The 16,674-nt window shown below is 38.6% G+C and overlaps 1 protein-coding gene across 3 annotated transcripts in view; it reads left to right on the plus strand.

Moving 5' to 3' along the window:
* The first annotated feature begins 6 nt into the window (after positions 1 to 6).
* Positions 7 to 16,674, plus strand: part of LOC309634706 (uncharacterized protein) — a 50,110-nt gene continuing 33,442 nt past the window's right edge. For 2 of the 3 annotated variants that reach the window (XR_014248314.1, XM_082405130.1), the window contains exon 1: positions 7 to 6,766. Coding sequence is in view for 2 of the 3 variants with exons in the window: in XM_082405130.1 (XP_082261256.1) it covers positions 6,647 to 6,766 (120 nt within the window). In the remaining variant the exon portion in view is untranslated. The remainder of the gene's footprint in view (positions 6,767 to 16,674) is intronic. The other variant, XM_082405131.1, reaches the window with a different exon arrangement.

The raw sequence follows: 16,674 nt of genomic DNA on the forward strand, positions 1-16,674 counted from the left end.
AAGGAAGAACTAAACACATCACATCTGGAGGCTGATGGGAACCAGGAAATGTTTGAATGTATGCCCTCCCCTTTTAGTATAAAAGGTGCCTGAATTCTAACTCAGGCAAGATGGTTCTTTGAGACGTGAGTCCACAATCTGCTGGGTCTGCTAGCTGTCTGATTAAAGTTGCTATATTCCTTGCCCCAGCAACTCGTCTCTCAATTTATTGGCCTGTCCTGTGGCAAGCAGTACCAGCTTGGACTTGGTAACAAATGTTGGCAAAGCCAGCCAGAAGCCCTGCTGCTCAGGGCCAGCCAGCCCCAGTTAGGGAACTTTGGGGTAAGGCCCAAGCAGCTGTCAGGACCACTTGTCCTGTGGATCTTCCCTTCAAAATTCCCCAAAGTGCCACAAGCTGCCCCAGCACTTGGCAGTGGGAGCAAAGAATTGTCATCTGGGAGCTGACGAGTTCCATACAGTAGGGTAAGTTACTCCAGTGTGTACAGCCAGAAACTTTGTGTCCTCTCCATTTGGGTTTTTTTCTCCAGAATAAGCCAATTTTTCCCTAATTTCAGGAGGTTACCCTGTTACAGAGAGGAAATAGTTGCTGGACTTTTACCCAGTTTGTGTACCAGTTTGTTTGTTTCTTTGGATGCTAGCATTTGTGTGTGCCTTTTGTTTGTTTGTTTGTCTTGTATTTGTGTCTTTAAAAAATGGGGAATGTTTCAATGATCCCTGAAAAAAGTCCTTTGAGGCCCATTTTGAATAAGTGATCTGATTACAGCTACGAACTAATGAGTGAGAGGAAGATGATATTTTATTGTAAGAATGTGTGGCCACAGTACCTGTTACGATCTCCACAAGGGGTTTAGGCAGGTTTATCTTGGGACCCTGTGCACCGTGTACTGTCAGCCTTGCTGTGTTAATGATGTCATCTGTGATCTCCTGTGTCGTTTGTATATGTAAAACCCCAAGACCAAACTTGAGGATTTATTTAGGGTTTTCTGTTTGTCCTTTGGGTATTTTGTTTCATTTTGTTTTGTACCGTTTCTCCATTTACAGCCAAGTCAGTTTTATGATATTTAAAACTTCTACTGATGTCAAATGGAGGAAAGGAACAGGACAAAAACAAAAAACAAACAAAAAAACCTGTCCTTGTTTGTTTCTTTTCCCAGGGAGAAAAGAAAGATTCCGCTAGGCTCCTAAAATCAACCAAAGCCCCATCCCAGAATTCAGCCCGGTTGGTCGATGGCAAGGCAAAAAGGCACACTTTGGATGGTGAGAGATGACCAATTGCTATTTATGGTTTTACAGTGGCTTTTGAATGGCTCTATAGCTATTCTGTGAAGAGGTGGAGAAGAACGATGAAATCCTTTATGTGCAAGCATGTGTGCTGTTACATCAGGCAAAATAAGAAAAGGAAGGGAATGAGAGTGAGGATATATCGCTTCAGACCTTAACTCCTCCAGCCGAGCTGACTGTCTCAGCTGCTCTAGCCACTATGCCAATATATCCACCCCTTCCACCACCTCCCCTTCCTATCCAGCCCCAATTGCTGATACTGGGGCTCAGGACTCCACCCTCCTTCTAGGGAACAATTAGAAAAGCCTGTGTTAACTTCTGGGGCACAGGGACCTGATCTGGTATTGCCACCATCTAAGATCCAACAGGGCACCCAATTTGGGCCAGGAGCCACTCCCAAAGCAGGCCAATTTCCCTTACACTGTTATCCCCTAGGGGGCCTAAATGTAAACGGCCAGCTGGCTGGGTTTCTCAGGCTTCTTTAATTGGAAGAGTCGCAAGCCTCCTTACAGAGAGGACCCTCTACACCTGAAGCTCACTTGGCAGTACACACAGCTGAACCAAATTGGGACCCCAGGGAGGGAACAATGCCCTTATTAGAGCCCTACTTGTTAGTTGGCAGGGCTTGGAAAGGGGGGAACCAAAGCAAAAGCGTTTGAAAAAAAATTCAAGAAATTCAGAAAAAAAAAAAAAAATGAGTACCCCTCTGAATTTTTGGAAAAGATTTATCATATCTACAGACATTATACTAGTGCAGATCCTGAGGCCCCTGAACATACTAGAATGGTAAATCTGACCTTTTTGGAGGGCAAAGCGCCTCAGATATCAGGAGAAAGTTGCAACAATTAGATGCTGCTTTTGGAATGAACCCTTATCAGTTGGTAGATGTTGCTTTTAAATGTTCAACAGGGAAGAACAACAGAATAAAGAAGATGTCAAATGAAAGGACACTTTTCTGGCGGCATCACTGGATTCCTGGAAGGCAAGTAACCCACTGGGGAGGGAACACTGTAAGGAAGAAGGGAGTTGGAAGAAAGATCGCCCTGGGCTAAAACATAAGAAGAAACAAAAAGAGAAAGGCAAGAGCCTCTCATTCTCATGAATGAACAGACCCAGGGGCTTCCTTGGGCTTGAGGTGCCCAATTTCAATTCCCCCACAGGAGCCCCCAGTAAAATTGACAGTGGGGAATGAGCTGATTAACTTTCTGATAGACATCACCCTGAAACATAGTTTCTTATAGATGCCAGAATGTCCAGTCCCTCTTTTGGGCCAAGATCTCCTTTGTAAATTAAATGCTCAAGTAACTGAATGCTCGAGTAATAGAATACACAGGTTCTTCGCTCTTACAATTCCCCACTGTCGGTGATCCACAGTTCTGTGCGAAGAGGGATGAAGACCCTATAATTCCTTAGAATCTTTAGTCAATAGTACAATCCTTTTTCTGTTTTTATCTACAACTACTTTAACCTGATGAAATCCATGAGCATTTTGTTGTCTAGTTTCTAATCTCGGGGTTTGGGTTCTAGTTCCCAGTACATATACTAAATTCCTGTGCTGTTTATTTCGACAAAATTAAATAGGTTGACCCTTCTCCAGCTACAGTGAAATTACCATCTCAATACATTTAAAAAAGAGCAACCTTAAGTCTTAAAAGGGTTCACAAGCCCATTTTTCCCCAGGCCTCTCGGGAGTTGAGTCCCCCTCTGGGGAGGTCTGATGGCAGTCTTTGGGTTATTTTTAGCCCTAGAGTTTGAATTAATACCCCAAGACTTATGCTTTGTCTTTCATGAACATACAATTTGAAATGTTTCTTTAAATCTGGTAGTCCCCAAACCAGGGCCGAGGCTAATTTTGTTTTTATTGTTTCAAAAGCTGTTTGGTGTTCTTTAGTTCAAGTAAGGGATTCAAGATCATGTCCCTTTTAAAGCCTTATAGAGGGGCTTTACTATGAGCCCATAGTTCAGGATCCAAATCCGACAGAATCCTGCCATTCCCAGAAACCCCCCTCAGTTGTCTGCGGGTCTTGGGTGTTCCCAAGCCTGCAATCACCTTTTTTCTGTCAGGCAAAATATCCCTCTGTCCCTGGCAAAGGACAAAGCCCAGATATGTGACTTGTTGCTTATGTATCTGGATCTTTTTCTGGGAGACCTTATATTCACAATAGTTCAGGGTTCTGATGGTATTTTGTAGACATTTATCATATGTAGGACTCAGAATCCTTCGTTCAATATGAAATTTCTAAGGTCCCTAGCCAACATTTCCCCAAACGCGGTAGGGGAATTCTTAAATCCTTGAGGCAGGACTGTCCAACAACACTGTTGTGCTAGCAGTGTGTCTGGGTCCTGCCGTTCAAAAGCAAACAGCTGCTGTGATTCTTCTGCAACAGGAATGCAGAAAAAAAACATCTTTCAAGTCCAGAACTGAGAACCAGCTGTACTCTCCTGTAATGGTTGTGAGCACAGTGTACAGGTTAGGTACCACAGGGGGCAAGTCTTGGACGACTTCATTAATAACGCTCAAGTCTTGGACAAAGTGACACTCTACTGAGTTTGGCTTTTTGACCAGGAGAATAGAATAGGGGTGTTGTACAGGGACCTGCATTGTTTAACCAGTCCTGTTTTCAAAAACTTTAAGAATTGGCTGAATTCCCTCTTGGGCCTCTTGCCTCAGAGGCTATTATTTTAGATCAGGTGTCCCAGGGTCCCTTTTTTAATGTGATCTGTATTGCTCTTCTTTGGAGTGCTGTCACCACACACTTCTGGACTTAACATTTCATAGACCTTGGGGTTGGAGAGGGGGGAAGATATATATATATATCTGTCTCCTTTTCTGGGGATTTCATGGGCACCATCTGTAGGCTTACCTCATGTTCTAGGGGGCTCTGACGTCAAGCTGTACTGGCGAGCAGTACCAGCTTGGATTTGGTAACAAGAGTAAAGTGATCTATGCCAGACTGGTGAAGTTTGTTAAATCCTAGATATCAGAAAATGATTATGGGTAGTCCAAAAAGTCCTTGTGGTGGTCTGTATACTGGCCTTTTATAATAAGACCCAACCTTAGGCAGAATTGCCTTTAGAACCAATATTATAAATCATATATGGAAATCACTCATTAATCCAGTCAATTCATTTGGTAGGGGGGTGCAAATTACTTAATCTCTGGGTGTTTAGTTTCTCCTAATTTAACATAGGAATAATAATTGTACCTACCTCAAAGTTGTGCATTCTAAATGAACTAATATATATATAAATAATGTATATTGACCCAAGGGTTTAATCACCACATGTTAGCCATCATTATTAATAGCAGCATGAGCTTGGCACTTGAGAACATGTAGTTTGCAAAGACAGCTAGGATAGAAAGTTTACATTTAAGTGAACAAAGAGTCAGAAAAGAAATGGTCAGAGTGTTTAGAAAAGCTAAAATTGTTTATTCAATGGCATATCTGAAAAGGGGGAGGAGAAACTTGTTCCATTTGCTCCAAGTTTTACACTATTTTTATATAGCAAACTTTATTGTAGCTTGGTGTCCAGTGAAATAACTAATATCGCTTATTCTGTAAAACAATATGGCTACTCTGACCACTATGAGAACTTATTAGCATTCAATTGGTTCCTTAATAATAATGATAAGAGAAATACATTCCAGATGATCTTTCAAGTGGTCTTAATAAGTGAGGATGACTGACTAAGGTTAAAGAGGAAATAGGTCACCATGGGGATTAGCAAAATTAGTGACTCATCTGAAAAAACAAAACTGGGACCTCAGAGTCTTTAGGATACAGCTGTAACCAGGAGCAAAATGGCCATATATGTGCATTCTTTCTCTGGGATAAATATGGCCTCCATGGTTTAATAGGGGTGTCCTTATATTATGAGAACACCAGAAAGCTTGATGGAATTACTTGTTTCACAAGTCTTTGGGTGTGGGAGTTTCAGCTGAGTATATGAAGTCCTTTTCATATGACTTTTAAGATTTTGCTTAAAGATTTCACATTAAGTGAAGTTACAGGTTAACTTTTAGATTTTGTCCAGTAGAGTTAAATATCATTTCTGTTCAATGGAAAACATAACTACAAAGTTGTGGTATTGCTCTGTTAAACATTAACCAGTTTTGTATCTAACCCAGCAATTTTATTTTCCTGTGAATGGGCCATATTTTCTTACTTTTCATGCCTCAATTTTTGTTGAAAATTGGACATTTTGAATATTCTAATCTAGTAACTGGAAATCAGATTCTTCCCCCCAGCCCCCGGGGTTTTTTGTTTCTGTTTGTTGAATGTCACAGTGGTTTGTTTAGCTAGTTTTTAAACTATTTTTGTAAAGACTGTATTCTTTGTCATGTGTGGCCGCCGAAATCTCTGTTCCATTAATTTAGGGGTCAGCTATTGATCTGACAGATTTTCTTAAACAATTAGGGCCCTCAGTCTCCCCCCTCCAAGATGTACCTCCCAGATTAGCTTTGTGTTGGGACATGGACTCATGATTTAGGCAGCCTGTTTACAGTTCTGCCATAGCCTTTACTGTCTGTTGTGAGGAGCCTAAAGGTCAGACACAGGTGAAAGTTTAGCATCTTCTCAGGTCTTTTCTGAGCACACACGCGGCCCTGGCATGCTATATGGCTCCTAGACCATCTAGTATACCTAGAAGCTTTTCAAAGCCTTTATTCCCCCATGTATTATCTTCCTTCCAAGCCTTTCAGTCTGCCTGCTGCTTACCCCATCTGATCTGCCTTGCTTCAGGCAGCTGTGGTTAGTACATTTTTCTTTAAATCCTTTTGACAAACGCCACCCAGGGGAGCACTTCAGCCCTGCGAAAGTTCAAATGTAGCTGAAACAAAGGCAAGCCCCTGACCTGATACTTCCAGGAGCCACTAGACCAGTCAAAACACACAACTGCAATTTTTTTAGACACCACATTACAGCAGCCCTTCGCAGTGAGCCCTGAGGGAACTCAGGATGGAAACAAAGAATGCCTGCCGTCTAGCAGTCGACTGCTGCAGCCACCCCAGATGGTGCACCCTGAGGAGACTCAGGATGAGAAAACACATGATACTGGCCCCAGATAGCTGAGATGCATGTCAAAGGAATGATTTCAGTGAGGCCAGACTCTTGCATCTTCTGATGCATAAGGTATCCGGTTTTGTTTTACTAACAGTCATCTTTTGATGTTCCGACTACCTGGTCTTTTGTTGCAAAAACTCCTATACGTCCTGGCTTCTCCCGCTTCCTCTTTGGAGCAGTCTCTAAGAATTATCTGAGATGCTGTGTCCAGGGCTTAAGTCCTCAATTTTGTCCACTGAACAAAACATAGCTCAACTTTTAGGTTGTGCATTTTTTTTGGTCAAAGGTTTTGGCGACTAATTATGAAGGGACTCAGAGAGGACTTCTCCCCTTCGCCTGAACTCTATGGGGATCCGGAGCCTTGGTACCAGCAGAGGCCTCTTGTGCCCATCCACGTCCTCGGAGAGTCCAGACAAATTTGGGTGAGTTTGTCCTGGTTCTAGCATCTCCCATTATTGGTTGGTAATCCTAAGTTTTATTTGGTGGTGTTAAACTCCTCTCTGGAGGAGTAGGTTATCCTTGAAACTTAGTTTCAAGAAGAGGTACCTGGGTTATCCTCAGTGAAAGAGACACTGGGAAGATTTTTGCTCAGTTTAGGCACTGAGTGTGTTATTCTCAGTGAAAGACACTGGGAAGATTTCACTCAGTTTAGACACTGAGGGGTTTATCCTCAGTTGAAGGACTGGGAACGCTTTGCTCAGTTAAACACTGAGTAGGGTTGGACTGAGTTATTAGAGGGAAGACTGGCCTGTTCTTTTTCCTTGAATTGACTACGCTAGCGATTTTATTTTGACAAACCAACCCCAGAATGGGGAATAAAAGTTTCAAAACAAAAGAAAAAGGAGAGACATATTGCCAGCCTCCAATTAATACCTCAGCCAAATTTATGTACGTACAAAACTTAGGAGTATTTACTTAATTGGAAATTAAAGGAAATCTCACCCTGAAAATAAGGGGGCTCTTTTATTGCATATTACAGTTAAATTTAGAAAGCCGGCTTGATAAAAATCTTTTCAGAATTCTGACCTTAAACAACAGCCTTGTAGGGGAAACTTGCCTTTCTCCTCCTGTGTCTTTGAGATGTAAATGTTCTACCTGATCTTGTGTGTGTATGTGTGTGTGTGTGTGTGTGTGTGTGTGTGTGTGTATTGAAACCTTGACCTCTGCCATGTTGTTTTTGGGAGTAAACTTTCTGGGTCTTATTTAGGTGGTATCCTCCCCACTCTCTTATGGGGAAGCCTCTTGCACCCTATTGGTTTGAATCACTATGAATATATATCTCATTAATAGTCAAATGATGGATCCTTTAAATTGGAGAAACTTCTAAATTTGTAAAGTTTTAAAGAGCTCTCATTATAAACAGCAGCTTTATTGGTACCTATAAAAAATCAAATTAAAGGTGGAAAAAAGAAATCTAATGGTTAACCTAAGAACTTCCTTAGTTTAACACAAATAAAAAAAACTGGTTTGGGAAGCTTTACTTGCGGTCTTTGCTTTCCCTCAATGGGTATTACAGATGCTAATAAAAACATTAGAATAATTAATGTTAACAGGAAAAAAAAAAAAGTAAGGAAAGCCTAGATATTTCTTTCCCAACAATGTAGAAATTTTAAAAAGATTTATCCCAAACGGATAAAGAAATCTTTAGATGGTTATTTGAAATGGGATAAATAAAACGAACATTTATGGGATTAAAAAACCAAGGTTTTGATATTACAGTACCTAAGGTTAAATGAGCCAAAAGGGATCCCCTACTGGTCCCCAACATTAAAGGCCAAACAAGTCTGCTCTATTTACCCCAGTTTAATATATAAAATCCTTATAAGTAAATTAAATGCAAATAAGAAGAGCTTTTGGGTGAACTCTTTAAAAATAATTATGTTTTTAAAATGTCTACTTAAAATGATCTCTCCAGATACTTGGTAACTTAAAATTCTAGAGTTACACTAATTTAAGTTAAATGATGGAAGTTTATTGAATAACTAGATCATTTCCCAAAAATATAAAATACTGAGACAACAATTACTAAACAGAGAAACTAAAGGTGTTTCAGACTATTAATGAATATGTTTGGTGCTATCCTGAGGTGTTCTCTATAAGAAAGCAAATGTTTTTAGAAATTGTCACTGGTATTACGTTCACAATCTACAGAATGCTAATGTAAAAGAGTTAATAATTGCTTGCTTCTTAGTTTTCACTAGAAATTAAGGTTTGTAAGAGTTGAAGATTCTAATTTAAACATGTAATTAAAGCTAATAGAAATAATAAGGAAACATTTCAGTATACAGTAGGAAAGTAGGCTGTGTGTCTTCAGTAAAGAAGGTATGAGGAATGGAATTGCGTTGTATTAAGGGAAAAGAAAGTAGGTTTAGATCTGTTTGTTTTGGGATGGAAAAATAAGGGACAAACTAATGGATACAGAAAATGATGGAAGGTTGTGGAAAGGAACCCTGAGAAAGTTTTATGCATGGTCAGGATTTGCTAAATTTAGATTGAATTTAAATTAGTAAATGGATCTTGTTAAAAGTAAGCTAGTAAAAGACTGGAATTTGATTTCTCTCTTGTTTACGAGAACAAAGTTTCTTGAGTGCTCCTATTTGATAACAGATTGAGCTTCCATGCCCTTAAGTGATCTGTATTTGATTTTTGAAATCTTTTTATTATTTTGGTTAAATGAATAAGTATTGTTTCACAGTGTCCTATGACCCTATTGTGTTTTAAAACCTTTTTAAACAAAACTTCCCAAATATCAAATTCTAACTAAAGTTCTTTTAGCCTCCAGCTAACTCTAGGATGCTTTGAAGGAACCCTGAGACATCTCAGAGAGGAATGTTAAATTAAATAGGCTTATTTGGTGTGTTAAATTACTTGAAAAACATTGCCAAGTGATTGGAGGTGAATCTTAGTTTATAGTGTATGGATAAATGTCATTAATATAGATATTCCAAAATTTATATGGAACTCCTAAAATCTCATATACCTTGAAATAATGTAATCTTAAAATGTTGTATGTCACAGAAGTATCCAAGTTTCTTGCCAATTTTATTGTAATCAAATCTTTAAGTATGCCATTTTAAGTTTTGACCTTTATAGACAATCATTATTTTACACTGATGCTTTAAAAAATGAAGATCTTCAAGAAGACTCATAAAAGCGCTTTTAAACAAATATAAGTTTCTGATAGCCTTTAGATAATACCACTGAACTAAATAACAAATGACAAAGCTCTAAGGGAAAACCTGATGACTTCATTCAGATAAATAGGAATTAATTACATGGGACTAAATGAACTGATAAATATGATTTATAACTTTGTGACTCTTGAGAAATACACTAGTTTTTAATCTCTGATTTTCAGAAAAACCTTTCTTCTTATGCTATGACCTCCAACAAGTTGATAAAGTATACCTTTGTAAACAAAGATGAAACGTTTATCTTTTTTCCTTCTAGAATTTGGATTCTCCAGCTGGCTCTCCTATGGGCTTCATGTCTTATTGCAACTGAATTACAACTAGTTATACTAATCATTGTTTTAATTTGTTCTTTGTTTCCAAATTGTTTATGCTTTGTGTCTCCCAGCCTCACTATGATTTTATTTAATGTTACTAGCGGTATTACTTATATCCTATTTTATAAGGTTATCTCTTACATTACACAACGTGTAAACAGGCCTCCAACAAAATTAATAACGGCTAAACATCTTGAGGAAATAGATCATATTTATGACTCATAAAATAATCGTAATAGTGTGATTCTAGGTATGGGAAGAAGCAACAGGGGAAAATATTTCCTGGATAACAATATACCAGTAAGACAGGAACCAGAGAATTTTTTTTATTGGAGTATAGTTGATTTACAATGTTGTTAGTTTCTGCTGTACAGTAAAGTGAGTCAGTTATACATACACATATATCCACTTTTTTTAGATTCTATTCCTATATAGGTCATTACAGAGTATTGAATAGAGTTCCCTGTGCTATTCAGTAGGTTCTTTTAATTATCTATTCTATATATATTAGTGTGTATATGTCAATCCCAATCTCCCAATTTATCCCTCCCTCCCCCTTACCCCCGCCCTGTAACCATAAGTTTGTTTTCTAGATCTGTGACACAATTTCTATTTTTAAATAGGTTCATTTGTACAATTTCTTTAAATTCCACATATAAGCGATATAATATGATATTTGTCTTTTTCTGTCTGACTTCACTCAGTATGACAATCTCTAGGTCCATCCATGTCACTGCAAATGACATGATTTCATTCTTTTTAATGGCTGAGTAATATTCCATTGTATATATGTATCACATCTTCTTTATCCATTCCTCTGTTGATGGATATTTAGGTTACTTTCAAGTCCTGGCTATCGTAAATAGTGCTGCAATGAACATTGGGGTGCATGTATCCTTTTGAAATTATGGTTTTCTCCAGATACATGCCCAAGAATGGCATGATTGCTGGATCATATGGTAGCTCTATTTTTAGTTTTAAAAGGAATCTCCATACTGTTCTCCATAATGGCTGTACCAGTTTACATTCCCACCACTGTCCAGGAGAGTTCCCTTTTCTCTACACCCTCTCTGGCATTTATTGTTTGTAGATTTTTTGATGATGGCCGTTCTAACTGCTTGAGGTGATACCTCATTGTAGTGTTGATTTGTATTTCTCTAATTATTAGTGATGTTGAGCATGTTTTCGTGTGCCTCTTGGCCATCTGTATGTCTTCTTTGGAGAAATGTTTATTTAGAACTTCTGCCCATTTTTTGATTGGGTTATTTTTTCTTTTGATATTGAGCTGCATGAGCTGTTTGAATATTTTGGAGATTAATCCCTTGTCGGTCGCTTCATTTGCAAATATTTTCTCCCATTCTGTGGGTTTTCTTTTCGTTTTGTTGATGGTTTCCTTTGCTATGCAAAAGCTTCTAAGTTTAATTAGGTCCCGTTTGTTTATTTTTGTTTTATTTTCATTACTCTAGGAGGTGGATCAAAAAAGATCTCACTGTGATTTATGTCAGAGAGTGTTCTGCTTATGTTTTCCTCTAAGAGTTTTATAGTATCCAGTCTTACCTTTAGGTCTTTAACCCATTTTGAGCTTATTTTTGTGTATGGTGTTAGAGAATGTTCTAATTCATTCTTTTACATGTAGCTGTTCAGTTTTCCCAGCACCACTGATTGAAGAGACTGTCTTTTCCCCGTTGTATATTCTTGCCTCCTTTGTCATAGACTAGGTAATCATAGGTGCATGGGTTTATCTCTGGGCTTTGTATCATTCCATTGATCTATACTTCTGTATTTGTGCCAGTACCATACTGTTTTGACTACTGTAGCTTTGTAATATAGTCTGAAATCAGGGAGCCTGATTCCTCCAGCTCCATATTTCTTAAGATTGCCTTGGGTATTCAGGGTCTTTTGTATTTCCATAAAAATTGTAAATTTTTTTTGTTCTAGTTCTGTGAAAAATGCTATTGGTAATTTGACAGGGATTGCATTGTATCTGTAGATTACTTTAAGTAGTATAGTCATTTTCACAATATTGATTCTTCCAATCCAACAACATGGTATATCTCTCCAACTGCTGTGTCATCTTTTATTTCTTTCACCACCATCTTATAGATTTCTGAGTATAGGTCTTTTGCATCCTTAGGTAGATTTATTCCTAGGTATTTTATTCTTTTTATTGTGATGGTAAATCAGATTGTTTCCTTAATTTCTCTTTCTGATCTTTCATTGTTAGTGTATAGGAATGCAAGATATTTTTGTGTATTAATTTTGTATCCTGCAACTTTACTGAATTCATTGATGAGCTCTAGTCATTTTCTGGTAGCATCTTTAGGGTTTTCTATGTATAGTATCATGTCATCTGCAAACAGTGACAGTTTTACTTCTTCTTTTCCAATTTGGATTCCTTTTATTTCTTTTTCTTCTCTAATTGCCGTGGCTAGGACTTCCAAAACTATGTTGAATAAAAGCAGAGAGAGTGGATATCCTTGTTGTTCCTGATCTTAGAGGAAATGCTCTCCGTTTTTCACCATTGAGAATGATGTTTGCTGTGGGTTTGTCATATATGGCCTTTATTATGTTGAGGTGTGTTCCCTCTATGCCCACTTTCTGGAGAATTTTTATCATAAATGGATGTTGAATTTTGTCAAAAGCTTTTTCTGCATCTATTGAGATGATCATGTGGTTTTTATTCTTCAGTTTGTTAATGTGGTGTATCATATTGATTGATTTATGTATGTTGAAGAATTCTTGCATCCCTGGGATAAATCCCACCTGATCATGGTGTATGATCCTTTTAATGTGTTGTTGGATTCAGTTTGCTAGTATTTTGTTGAGGATTTTTGCATGTATGTTCAACAGTGATATTGTCCTGTACTTCTCTTTTTTTGAGATATATTTGTCTGGTTTTGGTATCAGGGTTATGGTAGCCTCATAGAATGAGCTTGAGAGTGTTCCTTCCTCTGCAATTTTTTGGAATTTTTTGAAAAGGATAGGTATTAACTCTTCTCTAAATGTTTGGTAGAATTCGCCTGTGAAGCCATCTGGTCCTGGACTTTTGTTTGCTGGCAGTTTTTTTTTTTTAATTTTATTTATTTATTTATTTATTTATCCATTTATGGCTGTGTTGGGTCTTTGTTTCTGTGCGAGGGCTTTCTCTAGTTGCGGCAAGTGGGGACCACTCTTCATCACGGTGTGTGGGCCTCTCACTATCGTGGCCTCTCTTGTTGCAGAGCACAGGCTCCAGACGCGCAGGCTCAGTAGTTGTGGCTCATGGGCCTAGTTGCTCCGCAGCATGTGGGATCTTCCCAGACCAGGGCTCGATCCCGTGTCCCCTGCATCAGCAGGCAGATTCTCAACCACTGCGCCACCAGGGAAGCCCTCTCCATGTTTTCTATTTCTTCCTGAAATAGAAAAGAAACCTTCCTGAAAAGTTGAACCTTTCTAAGAATTTGTCCATTTCTTTTAGGTTGTCCATTTTATTGGCATATAGTTGCTTGTAGTAGTCTCTTATGATCCTTTGTATTTTTGTGGTGTCAATTGTAACTTCTCCTTTTTCATTTCTAATTTTATTGATTTGAGTCCTCTCCCTTTTTTTTCTTGATGAGTCTGGCTAAAGGTTTATTAATTTTGTTTATCTTCTCAAAGAACCAGCTTTTAGTTTCATTAATTAGTCTTTGCTATTGTTTTCTTTGTCTCTATTTCAATTTATTTCTGCTCTGATATTTATGATTTCTTTCCTTCTACTAACTTTAGGTTTTGTTTGTTCTTCTTTCTCTAGTTGCTTTAGGTGTAAGATTAGGTTGTTTATTTGATATTTTTCTTGTTTTCTGAGGTAAAGTGGTATTGCTATAAACTTCCCTCTTAGAACTGATTTTGCTGCATCCCATAAGTTTTGCATTGTCGTGTTTTCGTTGTCATTTGTCTCTAGACATTTTTTGATTTCCTCTTTGATTTCTTCAGTGATCCATTGGTTGTTTAGTAACATATTGTTTAGCTTCCATGTGTTTGTGTTTTTTTACAGTATTTTTTTTCCTGTAATTGATTTCTAATCTCATAGCATTGTGGTTGGAAAAGATGCTTGATATGATTTCAATTTTCTTAAATTTACCAAGGCTTGATTTGTGGCCCAAGATGTGATCTATCCTGGAGAATATTCCAGGTGCACTTGAGCAGAAAGTGTATTCTGCTGCTTTCGAATGGAATGTCCTATAAATATCAATTAAGTCTATCTGGTCTAATATGTCATTTAAGGCTTGTGTTTCCTTATGAATTTTCTGTCTGGATGATCTGTCTATTGGTGCAAGTGCTGTAAAGTCCCCCACTCCTATTGCGTTACTGTCGATTTCCCCTTTTATGGCTGTTAGCATTTGCCTTATATATTGAGATACTCCTATGTTGGGAGCATATATATTTATAATTGTTATATCTTCCTCTTGGATTGATCCCTTGATCATTACATAGTGTCCTTCCTTGTTTCTTGTAACTGTCTTTATTTTAAAGTCTATTTTGTCTGACATGAATATTGCTACTCCAGCTTTCTTTTGATTTTCATTTGCATGGAATATATTTTTCCATCCCCTCACTTTCAGTATGTATGTGTCCCTAGGTCTGAAGTGGGTCTCTTGTAGACAGCATATATACAAGTCTTGTTTTTGTATCCATTCACCCAGTCTGTGTCTTTTGCTTGGAGCATTTAATCCATTTACATTTAAGGTAATTATCAATATGTATGTTTCTATTGCCATTTTCTTAATTGTTTTGGATTTGTTTTTGTAAGTCATTTTTCTTCCCTTCCTCTTTTGTTCTCTTTTCTTGTGGTTTGATGACCATTTTTAGTGTTGTGTTTGTGTTGCTTTTACTTTTTTGTGTGTATCTATTGTAGTTTTTGGGTTTGCTGTTCCCAAGAGGTTTTGATTTAGCAGTCTATATGTATACAGAAGTGTTTTAAGTTGCTGGTCTCTTTCCCACCTAGAGAAGTTCCTTTAGCATTTGTTGTGAAGTTGGTTTGGTGGTGATGAATTCTGTTAGCTTTTGCTTGTCTGTAAAGTTTTTGATTTCTCCACCAAATCTGAATAAGAGCCTTGCTGGGTATTCTTGGTTGTAGGTTTTCCCCTTTCATCACTTGAAATATATCGTGACACTCCCTTCTCACCTGCAGAGTTTCTGCTGAAAACTCAGTTGATAACATTTTGGAGATTTCCTTGTATGTTATTTGTTGCTTTTCCCTTGTTGCTTTTATATTTTAAATTTATTTATTATTTATTTGGCTGCACTACATGGCATGTGGCATCTTAGTTCTCCAACCAGGGATTGAACTCATGCAGTGGAAGCACAGAGTCCCAACAACTGGACCACCAGGGAAGTCCCCCCTTGTTGCTTATAGTATTTTTTCTTTGTCTTTAATTTTGGTCAGTTTGATTAATATGTATATTGACATGTTCTTCCTTGGGTTCATCCTGTGTGGGATTCTCTGCTCTTTCTGGACTTGAGTGTTTCCTTTCTCGTGTTAGGGAAGTTTTCCGCTATTATATCTTCAAATATTTTCTCAGGACTTTTCTCTTTCTCTTCTCCTTCTGGGACCCCTATAATGCAAATGTTGGTGCATTTAATATTGTCTGAGAGGTCTCTGAGACTGTTCCCATTTCTTTTCATTCTTTTTTCTTTATTCTGTTGTGTGGAAGTGATTTCCACCACTCTGTCTTCCAGTTCACTTATTCGTTCTTCTGCCTCAGTTATTCTGCTGTTGATTCCTTCTAGTGTATTTCATTTCAGTTATTGTATTGTTCATCTCTGTTTGTTCTCTAAATCTTCTAGCTCCTTGTTAAACATTTCTTTTACTTTCTTGATCTGTGCCTCCACTCTTTTTCCGAGATTTTGGATCATCTTTATTATCATTACTCTGAATTCTTTTTCAGGTAGATTGCGTATCTCCTCTTCATTTAGTTGTTCTTGTGAGTTTTTATCTTTTTCCTTCATTTGTAACATATTTCTTTTTTTGTCTCACTTTCTGTGTTTGTGGTCTCCTTTCACAGGCTGCAGGCTTGTAGTTCTTGCTTCTGGTGTCTGCTCCCTGGTGGGCAAGGTTGGTCCAGGGGCTTGTGTAGGCATCCTGGTGGGAGGGACAGGTGCCTGCCCTCTCGTGGGTTAAGCTAGGTCTTGTCCCTCTAATGGGCAGGGCCTTGTCAAGGGGTGTGTTTTGAGGTGGCTGTGAGCTCAGTACGACTTTAGGCAGCCTGTCTTCTGATAGGTGGGGTTTGCAGCGAGAAGAGGTACAGGAAGAAGCCCAGCACCCAGACGCTGTGCAGACAGCAGGTCCTCATGTCTCCACCACCCAGAGAATTTTAAATTATCAACTAGGCCTAATCCAGAAATTAGCCCCTGGAATGGCATATCAACAAAATCTTTGGGCACTTCCCCAGTGGTCCAGTGGTTAAGACTCCATCTTCCAATGCAGGGGACCTGGGTTCGACCCCTGGTTGGGGAACTAAGATCCCACATGGCTCTAAGATTCCACATGCCACACAGTGTGGAAAAAAAATAAATCTTCACCTGATCTGGGATGAATTTCCCAGTGCCATGGGACAAAAATTGTTCATGAAATGCCTCCCAAACATTGGTCGAATTTATGATCATGAGGGGGCACTGTGAACTAAGAATGCCACCTGCCATATCAGTAAACAAAGGCAGCCATCAAGCCACCACATTACAGCTGCCCGGGCAGTGAGCCCTGAGGGAACTCAGGGTGGAGGCAGGATGCCCCCCCCCCATCTAGCAGTCAGCTGCTGCAGCCACCCCAACGGTGCACCCTGAGGAGACTCAGGATGAGAAAAC

The sequence above is a fragment of the Balaenoptera borealis genome, assembly GCF_965194805.1.
Source record: "Balaenoptera borealis genome assembly, chromosome: 9".
NCBI lineage: Eukaryota > Metazoa > Chordata > Mammalia > Artiodactyla > Balaenopteridae > Balaenoptera > Balaenoptera borealis.